The 17,603-nt window shown below is 38.8% G+C and overlaps 1 protein-coding gene across 1 annotated transcript; it reads left to right on the top strand.

The window, feature by feature from the left end:
• Positions 1-283: 283 nt before the first annotated feature.
• ripk4 (receptor-interacting serine-threonine kinase 4) lies at positions 284-14,366 on the top strand. The gene is made up of 11 exons (XM_088279671.1): positions 284-535; positions 914-1,005; positions 1,805-1,951; positions 2,032-2,264; positions 7,441-7,732; positions 9,099-9,247; positions 9,363-9,412; positions 10,233-10,391; positions 11,063-11,175; positions 12,413-12,656; positions 12,743-14,366. The coding sequence occupies exons 3-11, from the start codon at positions 1,901-1,903 to the stop codon at positions 13,951-13,953; spliced, it is 2,502 nt and encodes an 833-aa protein (XP_088135797.1). The 5' UTR covers positions 284-535; positions 914-1,005; positions 1,805-1,900; the 3' UTR covers positions 13,954-14,366.
• Positions 14,367-17,603: the final 3,237 nt, after the last annotated feature.

Raw genomic sequence — 17,603 nt, 5'->3', positions numbered from 1 at the left:
ACATTTGTCTTTGAAAGAGGATGTAAAACATACTGTTTGGCTCGTGTGTGTGTATATATATATCTATATCTATATATATTTATATATATATTTTTATATACATGTATATATATTTTATTTTTTTTATTTTGTTAGAACGTATTTAGTCCTTAAGCACTTGTAACAAGCCATAGTATCCGATCAAATCGATGACTGAAACGTGACTTAATCATCAAAATTAGATTGATGGGATGAATTAAATGGACTCGGGCAACCAATCGTACTTGGCGCTCATGCTTCCGTTCGCCTACGTATCCCAGAATGCATTGCGTCCTTTTAATTTGAACCGTTACGAACCTGGCAATATTTAGCCAATTGTTTCTTACAGCACCTCCTTTTGAGGTGTTTTTAGAGAAAAACAAGTTTCTCTCGACTACATAAAACGTATGCAAATTAATTAGGTCGACGACGACGAGTTCCAGTTCAACCAACGTTTGACGAGATCGAGCGACTTCTTGCGAGGACACTAATGGACGTTCCCTAAAATTATGATGGCGTAAGATGCTGTAGCTTCTTCTTTGTGTTACTCTTATTCTCTTGGTTTGCAAGGCCCAGTGGTAACTTAAACACAGTTTTTTTTTCTGCGACGTGCTAAAGACAGCTAATATGGCACAATATTTGCAAAGTATGCCAATTATTTTTTAAGTAAATGAAACTGAGTTAACTGAGTTAAAATATTTAACTGAGTTAAAAAAAATTTATTAAACACCTGAGTTAATGCTTTAATTTTGACAGCCCTAATATATATATATATATATATATATATATATATATATACATACATAACAGACACTGATAAATTACTGTCAAATATGCTCTGTAAGTATTGTTTTTCATCATTTACACAATATTAATATAATGTTGGTTTTTTTAGGTTTTTCAAGGAGGGGAAGTGATTGGGGAGTGTGAACAGATATCTACTTGATAACATCATGCAGTCGATTCAAATGTTCCACTCGGTGTGAGGTAACGCTTCCTGTTACTATGTGCAACAACTTATGCTGTATATAAAATACGTACAATCAGCATTATCCATATTAATATGCGTAGTATATTATTGATATTATTATATAGGCATATTATATTTGCTGCCACGTGTCTATACACTAACATGCAGTTGCCACTTAAACTATTCTGTCTAATATCTTTATGTCAGTTCTTAATTTCTTTGTGCATCTGGATTTTTCTTCCTGTTGTTTATTTTTGTATGTTAATACAGTCAGTTTGTAAATATTGTTGCCTGCCTTGCAGTTAAAATGAAGATTGGGAATCATTCAAATATTGTAAAAGCTATGTGGCTACTTTGAGTGATTTTATTTAAAAAAATAAATTACATAGATTATTTATGGTATAATAAAACAATATATTAAATTCCCAACATTTAATTAATGTATAAATGATAAAATAAAAAATAAAGTCACAACAATGATAAAATGTCTTTCGAAAAAGACAAAAATAAAAAGGATCGTTGAAAGTATGTTTTTTTTTTTAACATATTGTCATAGTTTAGTCAAAGTCATGTTCTGTTTCTTGCCACACATAGCTGGCACAGTTGACCCGAGGCAACAGTGACAAAGTAACTTGATTCTCACTGCTGCTGTGCTCGACGACATTCTGAAATCGGGGCGACTGTTATCAAATGACATATCATTGTTCTGACTGAACCCCCACCTTGGGGCGACCTACAATGATGCAAAATGATGTTTGTGAGGTGACACAATTCTGTCTTTATTGGCTTTAAATATATTCTCCCTTTTCCTGCCAGATTGAATAGAAGATGTCGATTGGTGGTAAAGTGGCAGCTCTCATGTTGGATCCTTTGAAATATTCCATTTGTGGAGTGATCCAGCTAAAGTAGGAAATGATGTCACAGCGCAACCCCCCTGAACACCTGAAGAGAGGGAGGAGCCAGGTTGGGCTAGATAAGAAGTAAAACAAGGAAGTGCTCACAAGTCGTTCAGTTGGTGTGTGTGATCACTCCTACACTTTTAGCGGGGAAGAAAAAAGGGAGCTGATCCTTCCAGTTGGTTTGCCAGCACGGGTATGGATGTTCCTGATTCACCGCATGGGAATATGGGACTGCTTAGGACCTTTGATTCGTCTGAGTTCTGCAGCTGGGAAAAAATTGGCTCAGGTGGATTTGGACAAGTATACAAAGTCAGGCACGTTCAGTGGAAAACATGGCTCGCTATGAAGTGCGCTCCTTGCCTTCATGTGGATGACAAGTAAGTCCCTCAAACATTGGCTTGATGTCAAACATTTCTGAAGTTGGTTCATATTGGGGCTGAATGTTTTTGAAAAATAATACAATTGTTGTTTTGTTCTAGCTCGTTATTGTGATTGCGATTTCTTTTTTTTTTTTCAAGGTCCTCTTTCTCACTTTTTTTCAACAAACACAGGCCATGAATTAATCTGTATACAATAAACTATATCAGCTTCATCATACATAAATATTTTGTGTTTTGTAGATAAGGTAGGAAAATGACCCATAAATTAATATGAAAGGCAGTTTAGCTACTTTATTAATAGTTGTTACTAAACACTTTGACTTGCAGTCTTTTAGGTGTTACCAATGACAACGTTACAAAATTCTACCAAACAAGTGTGGCGTGAACTTAAATTAGGAAATCATAAGTCAGATAACAACATAAACAAATCTGCGGCTTTATCACTTCAACTTTTCATGTTTCGTGAAACAATGTAAACATGTGAACTGCACTTTTTAAGCACTCAACCTATCGAGACACTGTGTACATAAATAGATTACCAACAAACCAAAATGAAGCAGTTATTTTTACCAAATTGCTACGATTTTGATTTGAATTTGATTAATTGCCTGTTCCCATGCAAGAAAAAGAAATAAGTACTTTTAGCTTATCAGGTTTATCAATTGAAGTCAATGTCTTTTTTAGTGATCCAAGTTATGACTTTGGGGGACCTGATGCAGCAGTACCTTTGCATGTTTAGCATATCTTTGTGTATGATGCATGTGCACCACTCACATGCTGATCTTCGACAATGGGTTGAAAGTTATCTTCCCTGATCGCAGTTGCGCAATCAATACCTTATAGAAATGCTAACGTTTGCCTCCGATTAACAATGATATAATCAGCCACCAATCCAAGGGAGGGGTTGTTTTTAAATGAATAAACATTGCAAATAAGCAATCACTTATAAAGTTCCTGTCCAAAATGATTGTTAATAAGAGTACTGGCAAACAAATTTCTTTTAAAATATCCTTCCAGTGGTGCTGAATTTACATCTTAAAGCAACAGCAGCAGCTGTTGATTCATTTTCAACCAGTTTGCGGTCCAAAGGAAAACAGCATACTACAGCGACTAAGACAAAACTGAACATTATTCTCCTTGATACTGCACCGTCATGAAGCAGGAGTTCAGAACATTTAGAGCCAATCTCACATTAAAAAATACCGGTAGTTAATCAGCTAATTGATGTTGCAAAGACATCAACCCTCATTCAAGGTGTAGAATACGCCAAGCCAATTTGAGGTGTGCAGATATAAATGGCACTTGACACACATCAACACTTTGAGGTATCATATAACTAATATTACTTTCAAATGTTTGTACGTGTCCTCTTTCCTAATTGGACAATACATATTCTGATCCAAGTGATGACGCAGACAGTATCATTAAAGTTCAATCTTTCACCTGCTCATCCAAACAGATAACTAAAGGGAAGTCGCAATTTTAGCCCACAGAGAAGTGGCAGTCTTTTTCAAACCCCAAGCTTGTGGCGCAACTCCAAAGCATGCGCTGAACCCGAAGCCTAGATGTTATCATCCCCAAACATCTCCAAAGTACATATTCGAGTCATTTCGCCCGCGACTTCAGTGACCCACACAAGGGCTCAAAGGCACCTTTTGTGTTCCTGAGTTGCTGGCTGCCGCTGTGTGGCACAGACAATAATAGAAGCTGTAAAACCAGTTTTACCGGGCTTGGCTCTTAAAGTGTGCCGACGTTGTTTGGTGGCTGCAATTTGGATAAGCGAAGAATTGAGCAACATGCAACTGCCCACCTTCTAATATATCTGCACCTTTTTTTTTTTTAACATAATATGGTATTGCACTAAACACGCTGACTTAAGTTGCTTAGACTTAAAGAAAACATCCGGTGAGATGTTTTTTTGCCCTCTATAATTTCAGTTTCTCATCCAACATTCTAAAATTGTACTGAATTCCTTTTCAAAAAGTCCCTGGATTTTTCCCCTTTTCCATTCTGCTTTAGATTTTTTTCTCTGTATTTTACATTTAACACAGAGCAACAATTAATTGTGTCCAATGATATGTTGCAAAAAAACTGCAGACTCAGAAATAACCAATCTTCCTGTAAAAAAAAAAAAAAAATTGGTAGACCTCTCAAGCTAACGCGCAAAATCGATGCGCCTCGACTTCACCTTAATCCTGATGTAAAACAAGAATGCAATCAATGCCCGTTGTGAATTTAAAACATCAATGAAAAGATTACATCAAGTATTTGTATTTATTAGTTGTACTAGACACTCCAAAAATATTGTATCCCATAGATCAGGCGTGGGCAAACTACGGCCCGGGGGCCACATGCGGCCCGTTTAACGTTTTAATCCGGCCCGCCCAACTTGAAAAAAATGAAATGAATAAACCTTGTTCATGTTTTATTTCACATTTTCACTTTCATCAAAAATGAAATGTATTTTTTTTCTCCGATGAGGTAAGGTTACCAAAAAACTCCATCCATCTGCTCCTGGTTCGGCCCCTCTGTCAAATTTCAGAACCCATTTTGGCCCACCAATCAAAAAGTTTACCCACCCCTGCCATAGATAGTAGTTATACAGTTTCATAATTACAAATGTCTGCTGGTAGACTCTTCAGTTCGCGAGTGATTGTGAACACAACAAGTTGTAGTCTATTACAATTGTCTATGATCAATGACATTGTTGTTTAATGACGCTTCGAATTCTAAAAAAAACTAAACAAAACACATGAGACAATAGTGAAGGGCTGTAATTTTCCTGGTATGTGGCCTGCGCAAAGGGTTGATGCGCCAGACAGAATTTGTATGCCACCAAGCCCAATAATAAAATGCCAGTCATGTCCGCTATGCTGTCTCATTGGCAACTTGGTGCAAAGGGCTCCCTGAATCACATAGCAGAGGAGGAACAAGGAGAGACACACATGTAGGAAATTATTAAAAAAAAAAAAAAAAAAAAACACAGTGAGAATAATGAGAATTTATTCATGAGTATTTTTTCCCACTGTGGTTTACTGATTGAATGTGAATTTCTTACCTGTAGGACATCCTGACACTGTATATAAGCTACACTTTGCACTGAACACAAGCTTCTTGCATTTGACTAAAGTCAAACCTCTTACTAAGTTACTTTGGCCTTTCCCACGCATTCCAAAAAGGCAAGAATTTATTTTATCTAAGCCCCATTACGAGGTTGTATTTTTAAAACGGCTTTTGCTTGAGATATGTACCCTGGGCGCATGAATGACCCGCACAGTTGTTGCAGTGATGTCAACGGGGCCAGTGGGCTGATAACGGCAGCTGAGCAAAGGTTGAGCAATACAGAACAAGCGCTCACTCACCTGCTGCATTCCGGGCTCATCTGGAATGTCCTCAAGGCCTTACCAGAGCCACTAGACAGTGAAAATCACAACCCATGTTAAAGTGGAATTATAATTTAAATCAGATTTTTATTCCCCTTCAGTCTTGTGCTTGCGATTTCATGTTTTCTTTTTTCAAGGTTCTCTTCCCACATTTTTATTTAAAAACAAATCTGTTTAACAATAAACATAAGATTTCTTGTATATAAATGTGTTATAAACTAGATTTACGCTGTAATAAAGGTACCTGAAGGGTGAATTTACATGAAAAGACTGTATTTAGTGAGGAAGTCAGAAGTCAGATTACAACAATAATGCAAACAAATCTTTGACTTTATCGCTTTAACTTTTCATATTTCACAATTATGTAAACATGTGGACTGTACTTTTTAAGTACTGATCTAGACTACATAAATGGATAAAATATACTTGTATATAAAAAGTAAGTAAGTTTACCAACCGACCAAAATGAAGCCATTTGATGTTGTTACTTTTCCGATTAAAAAAAAATTGCATTCTACTATATTGTGCTGTCATTTTGAATTGGATTCATTTTTCAGCCCTTATCCACGTGCATCCACTGGTTAATTCTTGAAACACTCTAAAAGTCTCCAAGGTCATGACTCCAAAGTTAATGGTAGTAAATATTTACCATAACTGCCTGTGCAGTCAGCATGACATGCAGGCTTCTGATTACAGGTCTTCTATTACAGGTCAGTGAGCCTCCAAATGATTTGGTCTTTTTTTTTTTTCTCAGAGTGTCACTCAAATATGTGAGTAAGGAGCATATCAGGTTTAGTTATATGTTGAGTTAAATGTTTTGAAAGAATATAGAGGATAAAAACAAAAAACCCAAGAGAATTTTTTTTTTTGGGGCATAATTGCGCAATATTATGTACAATTGTTGGTTCAGTTGCCACGCGGTGTGCTTTTTATGTGAAGTCAGCAGGAATAGGCTTCCTCTCCCTCTAACGACATAATTAGTCTGGAAAACAGATGGATATACAGTATAATGTATAATGTTGTATAATATTTAGATTTGTTTTGGTCCAAATATGTAGCTTTGATATAATAACCTAATGCTCACTGGGCTTTGAGCCATATTTAAGATTACAGTGGTCAACAGCAAATTTTATTCAGCTATGGCCTTATGTGACCCTAAATGTATTTGCGACGCGGATTTAAAAAAAAAAAATCTCTTTACCTTTTTTGGAGCAAATTAGGTTTTTGAAATATAATTTTTTTTTGGGGGGGGGTTTAAGTTTGACAAAAAATAAATAGAACAAACTTATGCAAAACAGATTTTATCGTGCATTGTAATTTATGGCTATGATGTTCAAGAAAAAAAATGTATAAACCTGTTGCTGAATCTCATCCTTAAATCATTAATATTTATATTTATATATATAATTATTAAATAGATAATTATTAAATAGATTACTATGTTATATTAGTGTAATGAAAACCTACAGTGCTAGACAAAAAACAAGGGCAGATTTGGAATCAGCGAAACAAAATCTAGTAAATTTTACTTGCATCCCTGATTTAAAAAAAAAAATAATAAAAATTAAATTTGTTGTCCAGTGTTATTCATTAAAAACACATTTAAAGATGTTTGATTTCATGAGGCTTTGGATTATGGATTTATTTTAATCCTACTTTGGTTGCGTTCCAGTGATTTAGTTCTTTTTTTTTTTTTTGGTTTGTAAATAAAGGAGGAATGACTTTTTCCTTTTCAATCAAGCCATTGAAACGTCTTTTGTAATGTTGCCTTTTCACTTTGATTTGCTCAGGGAGCGATCAGAGCTGCTGGAGGAGGCCAAGAAAATGGAAGCGGCCAAGTTCCGATACATCTTGCCTGTGTATGGGATCTGCGAGGATCCTCAGGGCCTGGTCATGGAGTACATGGAGACCGGCTCCCTGGAAACCCTTCTGGCTACAGAGCCGCTACCCTGGGAGCTCCGCTTCCGTATCATCCACGAGACAGCTGTGGGGATGAACTTCCTACACTGCATGAACCCACCCCTGCTCCATCTGGACCTGAAGCCTGCAAACATCCTGCTGGATGCACACTACCACGTCAAGGTATGTTTCAGTTTGTTCACAACCACGCTGATGGAAAAAAATCTGAGTTTAGCAGGGGCGGCGGTCAAATTGTTAAAAAAGGGCCCTATTAAGCAAGGCCGGAGGTGGATTTTACTCTAGCCCTAGTGTCTCCATAATAAGCCCATAATAAGGTAAGCGGTAATAAAGTAATAAATTAGTCAGCAAATGATTTTTACAGGGATTAGGTATTGCCTCCCCCCCCCCACCACTTGTTATGGTGTGCTCCAGTAGCAGATGGGAGGCGCGGTTATGTGATCTCAGAATAAGGAAATACACGCACGCTTGAACGCATGCTGCGGTCTCACGTTCCTTCTTACACAAACAATGATCTTTAAATCAACCTCTGCCGTTAGCATCCCTCCGCGGCCCCGTCATGCATGCACATTATATATATATATGTAAATATGTATATTTATATGTATTTATATATATATTTTTATATATTTATATATATATATATATATATATATATATATATTTATTTATATTTTATATATATATTTTATTTGCACACACAGATTTTATTCAGGGTTTTTTTTTTTGTAGCCTAGTTCCGATATACCCTGAAAGTAGAATTAAATTCTTGTAGTTTTTCCCATGCCACACCTGTCTACACATAATGCTGCGGTAACAAAGTACAATGAAAACATTTTCTGCTGTAATTATGATCAATCACATCAAACACTAACGTTTAAACCCCGTCATTGTCACCATTGTGGTAGTGTATACTCTCACTTGAATGAAAAAGGAAATGCATTTTCTTCATTTCCAGATTGCAAACGATACTTTTGCTGAGACGTTTTAAAGTAAAAACAAGTGGAAGAGGAAGTTTGAATAAATCAATGAGCTGCCTGTGGTGGTATGAAATCGTTATTTTCGTCAACAAAATAGTTAGTAATTTGACCCTGTTTTTGACCCTCGCTCAAAAAAAACCACAGTTGTTTTGTACACGGGTTTGCCTTTCCTGTTCATCTGTTTGAAAATGACGGCCTACACTCTTAACAGTCTTTTTACTGAGCAGCTCAACTGAAATAAATGCAGTAGGTGGGAACCATCAATTTAACTGTAATAGCTGCATGTAAACACCTCTTCCAGACTTGTCCCTACAAGATTCCTTTAGTCCCTGTATAAAGCACCCTGTGACTCTATCTGTGTATGCGTGTGTGACTGTGCGTGGGCGTGCTCACTCCACTATGATGGGCCTCTCCTGCCTCTGCTGCATGCCGGGACTTGGCCCGAGAGCTTTGCTCCCGCTTTCCGCCAGGAAACTTAGTCACAAGGACCCTATGAGATGGCGAGTCATGGTCTTCTGTTTAATGTTCCACATCTCTTCTGTCTGTCTCAGATTTCAGATTTTGGCCTGGCTCGCTGGAACGGCCTGTCACGCGCCGATGACATCAGTCGGGACGGTTTTTGCGGCACCATCGCCTACCTGCCACCTGAAAGCATCATTGAGAAAGACAGAGTGTCTGACACCAAACATGACATATACAGGTTGGATTTCTTTTTAAACCCTCTAAAAAAACTGTTAGTCTAATGTCTTATGTTAAGTATATGCCGACTTCTCTTAACAATGAAATGTAAAACCTGTACTACTTTTCCCCCCCAGTTTTTCCATTGTCATCTGGGGAATTCTCACGCAGAAAAAACCCTATCAAGGTAAGATCAATCTAATATTTGAATTATACAGAAAAAGTATTCTTACAGAGAAAAAAAAAACAATTCCTAGAAAATTCATCGTCAGAATACAGCCAGGAAGTAACAAAACCTCCAATTCCAGTCTTATTAGAATGAAGTTTAATTTTAACATGTGTCGTCATGCCCAAAACATGAATGCGACAGTCGCTACCATAAAATATATATTTTTTTCGCTCATTGCCTATTGACATTTTATTTCTCAGGGGGCAACATACTGTAGTTAAAGTACCTCCAACAGAACAAAGTTGTTTACATGGTGGCCCTGATGAATAAGTGACTACTGGCCTACTTTTGGCTTATCACAATCAATTAGAGACTAAGCCAGAAATTTTGATACGGTTGCTTTTTTTTCCCCTTCCTGGACAGATTACAAACAGTAGTTTCTCATCTGCAAATTCTATGCTCCTCTCTTTATTTGCATCAACTTGTTCTGTAACCCATTTTCAATTAATATTATTTTATTATTATTTATGATTATTTATATTTCAATATTTTCATTTTTTTGTATGGAATTAAATTCTTTTTTATCGTCAAATAAAGCAGCATGCTAGTTGTTTGCGCGACTGCTGCGTGAAGTCTGTATGTGAATGCTTGTTTCTCTATATGTGCCCTGTGGCTGTCGTCTAGTCCAGGGTATACCTTGATAGCCTCCAGGTCACGTGCGACCAAAATGAGGATAATTTAATGGTTGTCATTACATACAACTGTGTTTAAAACGTTACATTCTTCCTCACAAAGGGAGCAAATGTTGAAGTTGTTTCTTGTGTCTAATTTCCCATAGGAGAGAACAACATTTTGCAGATCATGGTGAAGGTTGTGAAAGGGGTGCGTCCAGATCTTGGGGCAGTGCCGCGTAGTCGCCCTGCCACCTGCACTGGTTTCCTGAGTCTAATGCAACGCTGCTGGGCAACCAGTCCTGAGGCCAGGCCCAGCTTCCAGGGTAAAGTTGACTCATACGCTCCTCCTTTTTGGGCAAGACTTCAACCCGTTCTTGTCTTTTTTTTTTTTTTTTGTGGCTAATGTTGCAGTGGTTATTATAACACCCCTGATAAACAGTTATTTTATTTTATTCTCATTTTAAAATATTTTGTTGCTGTCGGGCGGAATCTGCGTCTCTCCAAAATCCTCATTTTCAGGGGACTCCAAAAATGGTATTCAACCATTAACATTCCAGCATCAAAGAGAGCAGGCAGCTCACTTTAGATTGGTATATAATTTGTATATATATTATGGTGAAATGTAAATTAGCAGGAAATTAGAACACAAATTACACATGCCGTTGCCTTTTGCAAAAACTGCGTGGGAGTGAAATACCAAACGGTCCTAACCCCAGAAAAAAAAGTCAATCGATTGTGTAAAAGCTGGGGCATACAAATCCAAAGCCAAAAGTTGCGACTTTACTTTAATTTTACTTTTTCGAGCCCATCTGTTAGAAGGACTCTTAAATGGCAGGAATTACATTTAAAAAAAAAAAAAAAAAAAGTTAAAATTACAACACACACTTTTTATGTTACAGTCAAGTGTATCATAAATATGACTCTCCATCCGAGTAATCTCGAACATCATCTCTTTTATTCCGAAATGTTGACTAATGATTTACGACTCTTTCAGACATCACATCCGAAGCTGAAGCTCTGTGCTGTAAACCTCAAGACGAGCCCAAAACTCCGACCTTGCCAGAGTCAGAGTCTACTTCCAGTGACGGGCTGTCCCTTCACCACCCGGTAAGTGTTGAGTCCCGTTATTTAATTAACAGTGCTTTGAACAAAGTGTAACTTAATGGTCACTATAAATAATTGAAAAGATTCACAAATGGAAGTGGAAGGTGCAGGATAGGAGACAGGATCAGGGCTGTACTGGCCATCCGGCATACAGGGCAGGTGTCTCGTCGGCTGGCGTCATGTCATCTTCTTCTTCTTTAGTGTATTACTATTCATATTAAATTAGTATAATATTTATTTGTTGGTAGGTACTGTTTTTACATATGTATATGTTAGTGTGTGAATCTATATACGTAAATGCTCTATGCATGTATGTATATGCATAGATAAATAAGAAATAAGCAACAAAATGCTTAGGCTTATGAATAACTTGATATTTTATGGGAAAGTGGCGGGATTAAATAAATTGTACTTGCCACTTTTCAAAAGTGTAAATATTTTTACTGATTTGATTCCCTTTTTTATTTTTTTTATTTTCATGGCTAAGTTTATCTGCAAAGGCGCTCCAGACGCTGTTATTCCCTTATGAGTTTTTTTAAGGGTAAATGTTTGATTAGAACAACAGTGACATGACCCAAGAAGAATGTTGACTGATGGGATGGCTCAGCCTGTCTTCTGTGTGTCACATCCGCACTGTTGATTTTGTGGCATGATAAACATTGTGGCCGGGACCAGACAGCTATAAATATTTATTTCTCTGTTAAAATGATAGATTTTGGATTTGATTGTGAGTCATTTTGACATGGTTAGTCTTTAACTGAGCTAGGAATATGTAAAGATAATAATAATCATAATAATAATTTAAAATTCTTTTCCATAAACCAAAGATCAAGAATTCTAGTGCAATTGACAAACTATTTTTTTGTCCTGCTGAAATCACCAGTTTCAGAAGGTGGCCCCGTCCGGTCTTCTACTTTTGACCACAGAGCTCAATGTAAAAAGTGAGAACATTTATTATAATAATAACAAAAGCATTTTTACTTGTGGAGGCAGCAGCTCTGCATGATGCTTTTTCAGACAGTGTTGTCCAGCTGCCACTTGAAAGTGACTCTTGATCTTCACCCACCCGAGCTGATAAAGTCATGGGCCGGAAATTTCAATTGGAAATTGTATTCTATCGACATTGCGATTGTGGCATTGGACGAAAACACCCAACCGAAGACTACATGGAATGAAATTGTGTGTGTGTGTCAAAGAACAGTACGTCCATAAACTTCTATTTGGTCTATTTTCTCCTCAGGTTAAAAGCAGTAAGCAACCGGTGCGTCCAATCTCGGCCATGTTGCCTGAAAAAGACTACAGTCTGTCCGAGCTACTGACCCAGGTGGATTCGGGGATCTCGAGGAGCTTTGATCGACTGAAGGAAGATAGCTGCCACAGCAAAGAGAATACTTGCAAGAGGCTGTCTGGCATGTCCTCTGCGGATTCAGCCTTCTCTTCGCAAGACTCTATAACGCTTTCTTTTGAGAAGGAAAACACCATTGGTAAGAGTTAAACTTAGTCGAAGATCAACCATAGAATAACCGGGGTTGGAGTGGGTGTTTAATAGCTTCTTCTTCCGACGACGTAGATTCTTCTGAGGTCCACAAAAGGAAGTTATGCGACGCCATCAGAACAAAGGACATTGCAAAGCTGATGAAGATCCTCCAGCCGCAGGATGTTGACCTTTGCCTCGACGGTGGAGGCAGCCTCCTCCATCACGCCGTCTCCTTGGACAATGAGGAAGCCATCAAGTTCCTTCTGTTGAACAACGCCAATCCCAACCTCGCCAACGCACGTGGCTCCACCCCCCTTCACATGGCCACCGAGAACCACTTGAAGTCCCTGGCGGAACTTCTGCTTGGCCGGCGGAGCACCAACGTCAATGCCAAGGATGAAGACCAGTACACGGCTCTGCACTGGGCGGCCCAGAACGGCGACGAGGCCATGACGCGCCTGCTGCTCGACCGGGGGGCGGCCATCAACGAGATCGACGGTCAGGGGCGCACACCCGCTCACGTCGCCTGCCAACATGGCCAGGAGAATGTCGTCCGTGTGCTGCTGAGGCACGGCGCCGACGTCCGGATCAAGGGCAAGGACAATTGGACGGCGCTGCACTTGGCTGCCTGGCAGGGTCACCTGGGAATCGTGAAGCTGCTGGTTAAGCAGGCGGGCGCCGACGTCAACGGCCAGACGACGGATGGCCGCACGGCACTGCATTTAGCCTGCCACAGGGGGCAGTACCGAGTGGCCCGAATCCTAATCGAACTAAAGGCAGACATTCACATGAAAACCGTGGAGTTAAACACGCCCTTGCATGTTGCGGCAGAAACCGGTCACACCAGCACATCCCGCCTCCTGATCAAACACCACGCGGATATCCACGGTTTGAACAGCCAAGGATTTACTCCTCTCCACTTGGCTTCCCAGCGAGGCCACCTGGCCACAGTCAAGATGTTACTAGAAGAAGGGGCTGATCCACAAAAACATACCCAGGCCCAATGCAGCCCATACCGCCTGGCGGCAGAGAGCGGACACTGCGAAGTTGTGAGAGAACTGCTCCTTCACTGTCCAGATGGGGGCGCTCTATCGGATGAGCTCAGCCCGTTGCGCCTGCCAGACGAAGGCCGATACTTGCCAAAGGACCCCCAGGACTTAATTAGCGCCAGCTTGGCACCGCCTGAGCCCGAGCAGCCGCCAGAGGTTAAATCACTCCAGAGGAGGGTCGTCATTCTCAAACTAACGGAGCATAAAGACAATCCGCAGGCGACCACCTCACAGTGTGCACCAGCTTTGTGCTAACAGAAGAAAAGAAACGGCTGAAATTGTCAAAAAAAAAAAAGAGATATATTTGGATTAATTGCTGATGCCCATCTGGAGCTTCACAGTTAGACGATGAAATAGAATATGCCAAACACCTGCTGTTAGCATTTTACCATGCTTAGATAAGCTTCAATGTAAATGTTTATTTATGGCATTTAGAATTGACTTCTTTTTTACTGCATAAATGCATTTGGTAACATGAAATCTGGTTCGGAGACACAGATTTGTGGACTTTGTTTTTTGAAGAATGTTGCACTGTACATACTAGACTGTACATAGTCACGTATATTGGCCCACGAATCATTTGTTATTGATTTAGTGCCATTATTGCCAATGTTCTGTGCCTGCTGCATATCAGGGAAGCAATTAAAACACCTTTATCCTGACTGTAATTTAGTTTCTGGATTTTTTTTTTTTCAACTGGGACATGTTAATCTGGTACTGGAGGTCTTAAATTTCCAGTTCGGACATTTTGAGGTTACGTTATGCTTGGTTATCCCCGTAGTTTTTATTATAATTTTTTTTTAACTTTTGAAATGTGATTTTCAGTTCCCTTCTCATAATTGCACGACATTGTGCGCCACCATTTGCAACACAATGTACTGGTGTGTTTTGCGTTTTATTGCCGTCCACAAAAAAAATGCGCTCACACCTTTGCTCCGACTAGAAGCTTTGTTTTGCCGTAGACGTGTAGCTGGAAAAAGGGTGTGTCCTAGCCACCTATGTTCATATCTACGGCAGTTACCAGACAATTGAACAGTTAGCTAGTATGCCTTATTTTTTTTACTTCTTCTTCTACTACGGTCTTGATCTTTGTAATTCCCAGCAGTCTGGGTACACTGTGGCACCATGTTGCCTCTCACAAATCAGCAACAAGAGCTACTTAAAAAAAATAAATAAATAAACGCTGAATATAATTATAATATTCTTATAATAATCTTTTTTGAAGTTCTGTTTCACATTGCGTATGAGTCACTAAGACAATTTTTTTTCACCAACTGAACCATCCTCAATCAACCAGGAAGTAGTCAGATTGAAAAACAAACTAAAATTCCTGATCATAGCCAATAAAGTATCTTGTTTCATGTGTCCCAGATTTTGTTCTCACAAGCGCTCTCACCACCCGCATGTCAAAAACAATCATCGCCCTTGACAAGAGGCCGAGCTGGCGTGTCTGCATCTGCACCCACATCTCAACTTAAATCACAGCGTTGTCTCCTCTCCAGACTTCAGAGATCACGCTCAGGTTGGCAAGCATCATGGGAACTGCCCCCGAGGAGGATCACATGATGTGCGCGTGATTAAGAAATGAGTGAGGGTGCTGACGTTCTACCTGCAATTTCAACCTGTTGATTAAAACGTGTCATCACAAACCCCCGTCTCATTGCAGGCGCCCTCAAGACTTGGCACTTCTAATGCATTATTGTCCCGTTTATGGAGTCGGGTTTGCAGAGAAGCTAAAAATTTGTAAGATGTGTAATTTGAAGCGTCTGCTCCCAATGGCATGACTACAGTAACTTGCACATCTGTGAAGGCCCCATTAGTACTGAAATGTACGTACATGCAGGTTTTGGGGGGACATGTGCTGCCATCTGCCATCCAAGCTCCGTCTATTTCATGGATGCCCATGCTTATTTCAGCAAGACAATAATAAACCACGTCTTGTTCGTGTTCCAACAGAGTGCCTTGATAGTAGTATAAGAGTGCTTGTATTCGACTGGCCAGACCTGTCTCTCATTGAAAATATGTGGTGCATTATGAAGCGTAAAATATGACAAAGGTGTGCATCAAGCAAGAATGGGAAGAGAATTAAAATTATGAATACAAAACTTCAGTTCCCATGTCATAGCTGTAAATTACAATTTATGATAATAGTATATATTGTGCAAGCTTTTATAGGTCTAACTTAAAAACAAATACTAAATGCAAATATCTCAAAAACCTGATATGAAAGAAAAAAAAAGGTAGGACATTTTTTACATCAGTATGAACAATTCGTTTCGGGACACAAAAAGCCGGATCAGATTAAAAATTACTATTAGTGTTAACATTTTCTCCAATTGCAGCTGAACACTGTCAGTACATCATACATTTTAAATATAACTCTCTCAAGATGGCGTATTTAGACATGTGAGAGAGGCGTCTCTGTTTTTTTTTATTTTCATTTTGTCGTTATCACTTAGTGACAAACGCTCTTTAATGGTTAAAGGCAGACATTTTGCTCCATAATACATGTATGGCCTAAATCAGGCGTGGGCAAACTACGGCCCAGGGGCCACATGCGGCCCATTAAACGTTTTAATCCGGCCCGCCTAACTTGAAAAAAATTAAATGAATAAACCTCGTTCATGTTTTATTTCACATTTTCACTTTCATTTAAAATGAAATTTATTTTTTTTCTCCGATGAAGTGAGGTTACCAAAACACTCCATCCATCTGCTCCTAGTCCGGCCCTATTGTCAAATTTAAGAATCCACTGTGGCCCGCCAATCAAAAAGTTTGCCCACCCCTGGCCTAAATCTTAAATTTAAAGTCATCACTTAATGCTTTTTTGCATGTTTTTGCACTTGAAAACAATCTCTCTACTGTAAAGTTAAAAAATATGCTAAAGGTCAGAATACTGTGAAACATTGGTCGGACCCTAATTTTTATATTTTCAAAATATACCCTACCGCAATAGGAAAAAGCTTTCAGGTGCTCAAGCCTCCACACAAAAACATGCCTTGATGTGTAAATTGCATATTCCCATTTCTTGCAAAAAGCCAGCTGGCATAGGCTCCAGCTCACCCGCAACCCTAATGAGGATGGATGTGGCACTTTGTACAGTAGATTTTTCACAGTAACAGATGGTCTGTTGTTAAAAGAGGGAATGTTGCTATGAATGTTTTAGATGCTTCCGAAAAATGTGTCTTTGGAGCTTATATTATAATTATTCATGAAGCATCTTCTACTTCCCTCTCTTCCCACTAAGCGTTTTGGCTGCTTCCCCGAAGAATGATGAGCGTCACTCCCTGTAGATTGTGACTATGTTTGTTTGTGTAAGGTACATCCGGGTGTGAAAGCCTGTGGAGCCGCATTCACAGAGCTAATGGCAGACTTCTGTTGTCATAAACCAAACGGTGTTAATTACAGAGCATGGAATGTATGACACAGCTTATTACAGTGTGTATGAGTTTGCTTTTTAAGCAATGACATGAGATGCCAGATGGTTTGTTTGTAATCATTGTTTATTTTTACTGTACTTCCCCTGAGGGGAGATTTTAATTACACTCACTAGTACCGCGACATTAATATTCAAGAAGCCACAGCTTTTCAGAACAAACATGTTTATTCATGATATACATTTCTAAATGTATATAATGCATGCCGGTTCATTGAAGACGGTGAATTGGAATATTTGTCTAGATTTGCCCTAAGATTAGGGATCTGATTGGCTGGGATAGGCTGAAGCTCATCCAGTGATGAGGATCAGATTTGTAGAAAATTGATAGACGGAAAGCCTTGCGTGGGTTTCGGGCACTTGTCATTATACTGTACATAATTGTTTTTTTGTTTTAAAACATTTTGTATTATTATTATTATTATTATTATTATTATTATTATTATTATTATTTATTACTATTATTATT

This window comes from Idiotropiscis lumnitzeri, chromosome 17 (genome assembly GCF_059441095.1).
Source record: "Idiotropiscis lumnitzeri isolate Australia: NSW breed Sydney's pygmy pipehorse chromosome 17, RoL_Ilum_1.0, whole genome shotgun sequence".
Lineage (NCBI taxonomy): Eukaryota > Metazoa > Chordata > Actinopteri > Syngnathiformes > Syngnathidae > Idiotropiscis > Idiotropiscis lumnitzeri.
This window is presented reverse-complemented; position numbering and strand designations above follow the sequence as displayed.

Coding starts and splice junctions, on each gene's coding strand:
- ripk4 (XM_088279671.1), top strand. CDS start 1,901: ATGATGTCACAGCGCAACCCCCCTGAACACCTGAAGAGAGGGAGGAGC. Junction 9,413..10,232: donor GCAGAAAAAACCCTATCAAG/GTAAGATCAATC, acceptor AATTTCCCATAG/GAGAGAACAACATTTTGCAG. Junction 11,176..12,412: donor GGCTGTCCCTTCACCACCCG/GTAAGTGTTGAG, acceptor TTTTCTCCTCAG/GTTAAAAGCAGTAAGCAACC.